The sequence below is a fragment of the Condylura cristata genome, unplaced genomic scaffold (genome assembly GCF_000260355.1).
Source record: "Condylura cristata isolate star-nosed mole 26May11 unplaced genomic scaffold, ConCri1.0 scaffold00012, whole genome shotgun sequence".
NCBI classification, from domain to species: domain Eukaryota; kingdom Metazoa; phylum Chordata; class Mammalia; order Eulipotyphla; family Talpidae; genus Condylura; species Condylura cristata.
This window is the reverse complement of record NW_004567113.1, coordinates 14,477,315-14,485,917: the sequence shown is the minus strand read 5'-3', so window position 1 is coordinate 14,485,917 and position 8,603 is coordinate 14,477,315. Positions and strand designations below refer to the sequence as shown.

The 8,603-nt window shown below is 37.3% G+C and overlaps 1 protein-coding gene across 2 annotated transcripts in view; it reads right to left on the bottom strand.

The window, feature by feature from the left end:
• PRKG2 (protein kinase, cGMP-dependent, type II) overlaps positions 1-8,603 on the bottom strand; it is an 86,026-nt gene that overhangs the window by 18,048 nt on the left and 59,375 nt on the right. For both annotated transcript variants that reach the window (XM_004681182.2, XM_012724307.1), the window contains exons 12-14: positions 7,980-8,116; positions 5,078-5,167; positions 2,422-2,563 (exon numbers count right to left, since the gene is read on the bottom strand). In XM_004681182.2, the coding sequence (XP_004681239.1) occupies positions 2,422-2,563; positions 5,078-5,167; positions 7,980-8,116 (369 nt within the window). The remainder of the gene's footprint in view (positions 1-2,421; positions 2,564-5,077; positions 5,168-7,979; positions 8,117-8,603) is intronic.

The following is an 8,603-nucleotide window of genomic DNA, read 5'->3' as shown; positions in this document are numbered from 1 at the left end:
AGAACAGGCAGCTCCACTGAAATATACTGCTGAGGGGAGCAGCAGGTAAGTCAGAAGAGGTCTGCCACACATGGGTCACCTCATTGGTAGGGTATTGAATTTGTGCTGCAGTGGCTGAGGATGGCTTCATAATGCTGTGCTTTCAGCCATTGTACCACTAGGGAGGGACCTTGACGTTTTGGTTTTTTAGAGTTCAAGTTCTGGGGAACTTTGTCTCCAAGAGTCCTTTGTGTCCTGAGTTCAGAGCACATTTTTCCAGAGAGACTATACACTGATTCTTGGAAATGTGGATATGGTACATACATGAACTTATTTTCATTTAAATTTTGCATAGATTTTTCTGTTCTTAATGACTGGGTAGCCAACTTCCAAGAAGACCAGCCTGATCAAGACTTCTTAGTGGAGAGTCTTTTGCCTTTCTACCAACAACCCAATAATGAGAAAAGCATGTTTTCTTGCACATACTTTTTCTTTATAAATGTTTTTCTTTTTCTTACTTTCTACTTCTCAGAGAGCATTATCCATGTGATTCCTGGCTCTCTGCAATATTCTCTCATTCAACATACCACATGTCCAGGTGTAAAAACTTGATTTCCTGATCCTGGGGGTTCTGCTGCTAAAATCAAACTTCTAGACCCACTAGGAATGCTGGATGACCACAAGACAACACCTTGAATGTTTGATCTCCTTCTTAGACTACTGTCCAAGCTTGGTTCCCAGTCTCAATCTCAATACTGTCTTATGAATTTGTAATGCTGCTTTTAATGTTTTATTCAATATTTTATATTTTTAATATTTATTCATGCATATACAAACTGGGGTACAGGCCAGTAGTTCAAGGGTGGTGAGAGGATTCACCAGAGACAGAGTAGGGAGCAGAACAGGCACATTCAAGAACACTGCTGAGGGGAGCAGCAGGCAAGACAAGAGAGATCTGCTGCACCATGTGTCACCTCCCTGGCTGAGGATCAAACTCACACTGAAGTGGCTACAGTCAGCTTTGTAGTGCTTCAACCCATTTAGCCACCAGCGAGGACAAATTCATTCATTTTAAAGACATTTTATAATAAGAGGATTTCAGTATATCTCATATATAGCTAGAAATGAAAACAGTCAACATTTACATTTTAGTCTCCAAAGGCTTTATAGTTATCACTCTTTATGCAGGTGCTTGGCAATGATCTAGCTGGATGGATAACAATAGCTAATAGGAAATTTATTGACACCTCTACCTATAGTGCTGAATATGCTGAGTTTATAAGAAGTTTTTTAAAAAAAAAAAAAAGAGGAAGAATCTAACGAGTAGTCTATATCCCTTGTGATGACTTTAATTCTAGAATATTCCAAAGCTTTCTAAAAATCTATGAGGTATAGCCAAAGAAGGAAGTGTGAAGAAGAAGAGTGATTGAGATTTTGTGTTCGTACCTCACCAGATCTGAAAGCCGCCTTTCATGAATAAAATAAAGCTTGAATGGATCAAAATGTTTCTTGGATGTTAGCCAGATTTCTTATGAAAGGGCTGTTATTTAGCTCTTTTTACTATGGAGAGTACTTGCTAAGCATAATGAAATCAGTTCCTAAGGCTAAATTGCAAACCATAATATGTAAATGGTAAAGCTTCTCATTGATTATTAAGCATATAACTTGCAAAATATTTCACATGGTAGCTTTAGATATAGTAGTTGCTTATTAAATGGTAGCTGTGGTCATTTCCATATATGAAAGTTCTTATGTGAACAACTTTTAAAGTCTTTGTAAATGTTAAGTACTGGAATGGTTCTAACACAATCAGGAAAACTCAGTCTGGGTTCTTCTGCTAATGGGGTCCCTCTCTGAGGTCTGTAGTACCGTGGTTTCTCCTCAGTTATGGCTGAGCAGGTCTATTACAGTTTCTCACACAAAAAAAAAAAAATTCATGTGGTTGGCAGCAATTTTTTTTCAGTGTGATATGCTGGAAGATCCCTATTAAGCATTAAAGGATGACTAAGATAACAAGAACAGTCTCCTCAAGGAGCCTTTGCCTTAACATGATTCTCAACCCTCCCTGCTCTTTAGGATCACCTCGAAATATTTCAAAAAAGCTACCAAAATCCATGTGTATTTTCTTTCTTTATGCAGACAGTGGCAAACTTGGAGCTGGAGACTTATCTTCTTTCTTTACTCCTTAAAGCCAGTCCATACAGGTGGTAGGAACTGATACAACACTAGTTAAATTATTAAACAACAATACCAGAAAATCCAGTTTTAAAGGTATTGTGTTATGTAACTTCGATCAATTGACTCTACAAGAAGTCAGAAATAGGCCCTATCCCTCAGAATGAATCTGACAGTTCTACCAACATTAAAAGAAAATTACAACTGCAATGTGATGTTGCATTTTGAAGTACCTCCTCTGATTTTAAGTTAGAAAATTTATCTTACCAACTTAAGGTAACCCTCAGCATCCAGAATTAAGTTCTCTGGCTTCAGGTCTCTGTAGATAATGCCTAGTCGATGCAGATAATCAAATGCTTCTGTCACACAAGCAACGCAGAACTTGGAAGTAGATTCATCAAAGCTGCCTCTGCAATAAAATCATTTTCCCTCTTATTATCCTAGACAGAGATCTTCACGGTCCTAGGTTGGTAAATCTATGACAGAAATTTTGTAAGATGCTAACACTAAAAATTTGATAATGACAGTGCATTAGACTATTGATCATAAAGAAATTCAGGGGCATATCTGATGTGAACACAACTACTTTACTTAAGTGTCTACAATCCAGCAGTTGTTTCTGATAATCATAGCTGAACACAAAAATAGACAAGAAAACAAAGACTTTTTTTAATGACAATTATGACAAACTCTGGAGAGAATGCAGCTATTTCAACAGCAAGCATGAAACAGATTTCTGTAATTGATTGCTTGACTAAAAAATGACTCAAGTGATATTTTCATTTCCTGGGAATATGCAGTATTAACATTAGCCCACGTAGAAAAGGGATCACAGCTCTTTCCTGTGTGGTGCACTGTAATGATATTAAAGTTGCCCTGTGTCAGCTCTGAGATAAATTTACATATTGAATTATTAAAAGATGGTGTGATTTGCTGCTTGGTATAAAGAAGGGTGTGGCTGTGGGGTGAGAGACTGGCTGGGACTGCTTTTTCTTCCATGTACTGTGTCCTGAGCAAGTGCCCTATCTGTTTTCAGCCTTGGATTCCTACCTGTAAAACTACTTGTTCAGTGAGGTTGCTTTGAGGATCAATGCAGTGCCTAATATGTAGCCGGAATTCTCTTTTCTAAATATATTTAGATCTTCTATGAAGTTCTTTGTAATGAAGCAAAGATGCTGAAGATGCAAATGCTTTTGCAGGTATCACACAGTCTCCTTACCTTTCCAGGTTATCCCCATTCAGAGCCATCCAATGATATGTAGCAAACAACACATTTATCTTCTATGTGATATGCTCAAAAGACTCTTATTCTGATTCTGCTTTTTTCTAAATTTTATTTATTTTTGCATAGAAATACTGAGGTGCCAGCAAAAGGTACGGGGTAGCTAGAGGATTCACCAGAAAGAGTGGGGAGCAGAACAGTCAAATTGATGAAATACACTGCTGAGCAAAGCAGGGTGAGACAGGAGAGGTCTGCTGTGCCATGTGGGTCATCTCCCAGGGCAGGGATTTAGAACTCAGGGGATATTGGTGATAGTGGGGTCACCAGGGAGGCCCTGGCCCCTGATTCTTGACCATGGATGCATATTAGAAACATCTGAGAGGTCTTGCTTTTTAAAAACTCATTAACTGGGTTAAAAAAAAAAATCCCTGAGTCACAATCTCTGGCAATGAGGGGGCAACAATTTCACCTTGTAACAGCTGCCTACGTGAGTGCAATGTGTAGTCAGGGTTGAAAATCATTGACCCAATCGATACAGTCTAGATGTTGAGCATGATATTAACTTTTACAACCTTCTCTTCTGTCACTCTTTACTTCAATTCAAATATGCTTTTCACCATCCACAAAAAGACCTACTCCATGCCAGTTTTCCAATTTTATCTTCTACCAGTTTCCTTTCCTCTCTGCTTTTACAAATATATTTTTTAAAGATTTATTTATTTATGCAGACAAGAACTGGGGTGGTAGCCAGAGGTGTGGGGGGTAGGGGTGAGGTGAGAGACCTCACCAGAAATAGGGGGAGAAGAACAAGCAGATCCACCAAAATGGTGAGAATAGTGGGTCAGACAGAAGTCTCCTGCACCATATGGATCAACTGCCTGGCCAGGGATTGAACTCATTCTACAGTGGCTATGGGTAGCCTCACAGTGCTGTGCTTTAACCCACTGAACCACCAGGGAGGACCCTGCCTTTAAAAATTTTGATAATTGTTAGAATTTAGTTGAAGTCCTTCAACTACTACAATTTTTTACCCCTTGTCCACTCTGAGCTTCTTTACAATCTTCATTTTGCATTTAATTACAAATTACCAACTTCTTAGTCATATTTTGTTTCCTCATTAAATAATGAAAAGTTTTAATTGCTTATATTATCTTCCTATATTTATTTTAAATCATTGGAGAAGAAATAGTTTTAACGATTTTCGCTAGAAGAGTGCTCATTGTCTAGAATTGTCCACTCTGTCTCCTAAGGAGCACTGTTGTAGGTGCTGCTCAGGAAATACTCATGACCTCGGTTTTGGAGAACCCCCACTTCTGCAGGTTGAATCATCACAGGCTCTTACTCTGCTTTTCAGTGAGGGTTTCATCAGTCCCTACCCCTTTCTTTATTTCCCATCTAGAGATTCAGATTCAGAAACATCTGGGTTTATACTAACCATGTTACTAAAGATGGTCCATACTCTTTTTAACCTGAGATTCTTTGATCCCTGAAATGGGAATGATAGTGAATGCCTTACAGGGGTGCCTAACACACAATTACATTAGCCAAGAAAATAGTGCTATTGCCAGTTTATTTTATCCAGTGGTAATATTTGCTTAGAACCACCTAACAACTTCCTTCCTGTTTCTTTAAATGAACATCACAGATCTTTAGGTCAGATGTGAGGAGACAGAAGTTACTATTAATAGTCCTTTCCATTACCTGTCTCTTAATATACTCCACAGCTCTCCACCTAAACAGGCCTCCAGAAGCATGTATACATATTTATTGTCCTTGAAAGTCCGATATAATCTGTGAACACAAATAAAGAGCAGTTATTCTTAGAACTTATGGCTTTATTATTTGTGGTTGTTTTTGTACCCAAAAGAACAAGTCTATTAGATTAAAAAAGGAAGGAAGATGCTTGTGCAGACACAAGTGGGCAGGAAGAGAATTTATGGTTTTAAAAACTACAGTAGCTTAAGAGCATCATCAATAACATTTTAAACAAAGCTCTTCATCTTCCAAACGTCCTTCAGCCACAATGGACTTTTCGCTGATTATGCTGATCTTTCCTCCTTCCTTACTCATGTTAGCCCTTTCTTTATTTAAAGTCTTAATCCTTTTACAAAAACCTGAACCTCTTTACCTCAGTTTTACTGTAAAATGTGGGATACATTCTTTGAGAGCAAGTTCAAAGCTACTTAAATATCCTGCCTGTAAATACGGCTTCTACTTACAAAGACCCAAAACTTCTGCACAGATCTCTTTTAAGATCTGCCTGGCACAACAGTTATTCATGCTCATATCTTATGTCTGCTACTTATTAATTAATATTGGTTTCTCCAGGAAACAGACCTCAAGGCAGATTTGTAAGCAGTGAGCTTAGTGAGTGAGGAGTGTGAGCTTAGTGAGTGAGGAGTGAATGAAACCCACAGGAGAGGAAGAAAACAGATTTGCACTGAGGAAAAGCTGGGTTATAATCTAGTTTCAACCACACAGCCTCAGCTTCAAGGAGCTCTGCTATTACCGAATGCAGGATGTACTTAGAGAGACTTTATAGAGACAAGGTGGTTCTCTTCACCTATGAACACTGGCCAGAGAGCAACTAAGCAAGTCTCCAGCTGGCAGCATTCCCAGAAGAGAAGTGACAGTGTCAGTTCTGACAGGAGCCCAAGCAGAGCACCGCATTTCAGCAATCAGTAAAAGCAGTTTTGGGATCTGAAGTGGTTTCCTATCTTGTGTGGACAGAAAACACAATCTAATAAAGTGGTTAAATGTAGAGTTGGTACCAAGAGGCTGAGGCCTGTTCATGTCCCTGATGAGTCATTTATTAGCTATGTCCCCTCTCTTTTCTTATTGATATCGTTCAACAGGGACAACCATAATACTTACTTCACTGCTCTATTATGAGGATCAAAAGAATATATGTATTTGATTATATGTTGATTAAGTATCATTGATGATATACTCACTTTATATATATTATATATATGCTATATATGTATAATAAAATACATAAATTTGGGGTATATATATATATGCTATATAAATAGATATATATTTTATTTAAAAATAAATGAATTTATGTGCTTGTAAGAGTACATCACATTTAATTTCTAATAAATATTGTCATTAATACTTATCCTTAATATTAATACTGCCCTGTTATATCCCAGGTAACTTGCAAAGAACTAGAAGAAAGAAAATGAGTGAAATCTAACTCATACCCTGAAGTTGTTCACCATAGTCTGTTACTGAGTTATTTATTAAAAGGGGGAAAACATTCTGATAACATAGTTAATATACAGCTAACAGGATGTCTTTTCATTGTCAGCATTGGCTAGGTTCAAACCTTTTTCTTAATCTTGAAAAACAGACCTAGGTCTTCGAATATGGATTGACAGGAAAAGTCTCTCAAGAATATACATACATAGGTATGCACACATGCATATATGTGTGCATACATGTGTGCATACACATACACACATGTGTACATGTGTGTATATATTTTCTTATAACATAGTTAATATAGAGCTAGCAGGATGTCTTTCCATCGTCAGCATTGGATAGGTTCAAGCCTCTTTCTTAATCTTGAAAAATAGACCTAGGTCTTGGAATATGGATAGACAGGAAAAGTCTCTCAAGAATACACACACACACACATACACATGTATTGTGTGTATATGTACACACACATATATGCATAGGTAAATGTGTGTACAGGTTTGTATATACATATGTGCATATATGTATGTGTATAGGTATATATGTATAGCTACACATGTGTGTGTGTATTTTTTAACTTCATTCTTCATTTTGTACATATTTTCATATCAGTTGTAATCCCCATGGGTTTCCCACCGCCAGTTCACCCATGTGCCATCACCATAGTCCTATGTGCTTTTCCTGCCCCAGTTTTGATCGTTTTCCTCTCTCAGCCTAGGTAGAATGTCTCTGGTTTATAGTTGCTTGCTGATTTTCATTTATACTATATTACAATTACTTATGAATCTGATCAAAAAGTAGTTCTCTTTACTATAAGGGCAGTTTTCATCACCGAGAAATCATGAAAGTTTTACTCTGAGATGTGAAGACAAAAGAAAATACAAACTGCCCCACACCATTAGCCCATAAATTCATAGGAAAAGAGGGCAGGTGCCTAACATAACCAATAATTCTCCAAACTCTGGTGATAGCTACAATCAGAAGGGTAGCTACTATGAGATGGTCTTTAACATCTGGGCACTGCCAGGGCCACATCTGGCAACCCTCATAGGCCCAAATGTCACTTCTTACATCAATTCAACAAAACACACCCCAAGGTGTTATGAGTGAATAATTGTTTCCCAATTCTACAGCAGATATAGAATATACAATCTGTTCAAATTATTCCACAATTATTTTATATTTACACACACACACTGGCCTGAGGTTTACTCAAGAATAAAATAACCTGGACTCTTGAGCCCATATCTCAAATTTGTATTATTTTCTTGTATCATTATTATGGCTAAGATGGAGAATCAGAGTGGGTAAGCTGCTTCCTTTCTCTTCTTTTACATGGAAACACTCACAAGAACAGCCTCAAGTCCCAAGTCTTAGCAGCCAAATGCTCACTTACTTTACGATGAAGGGAGAACACAGTTCTTCTAGGATCCTCTTTTCTGAGTAGACGTGTTCCTGCTGTTTTGTGTCCACAATGTGCTTCTTCCTGATACACTTCATAGCAAAGGCAACATTCTCATTTTTCACTTTAACCTAAGAAGATAAAAAGCCCGCAAAACTCACTAGGTATGATTTGCGATATTTCTACAAAACATAAACTAGTGAGAGTTAAATATTCCTTCACTGCCAAAAAGCACATAACTTTTAGCCACCTGTCCTGCTGAGATCTGTTTCATGAAATTATACATACTTCCTTTCATTGCAATTTCAAAACAGATCATAATCTGGGACATCATTTTATATGAAACAAGAAAAAAAAAAACTCTGGTTAGAAGACTTGATATTTAGAAATCAGTTTGAGTGTGTGACATGAAAATTTTTGATCAAAATACACAAAAGTTGTTCTTTGATATTCTTTGATTTTCAAAACAAAATATAGTAAAGCAAGACCTAAATCTGAATTATACAATATGGCAGCCACAAGTCATTTGTGGTTGCTTGAATTCATTAAAATTAAAAATTCAGTTTCTCAGTTGCTTTAGCCACAATTCAAAAGCTTCATAAAGAATATAGGCAGTGG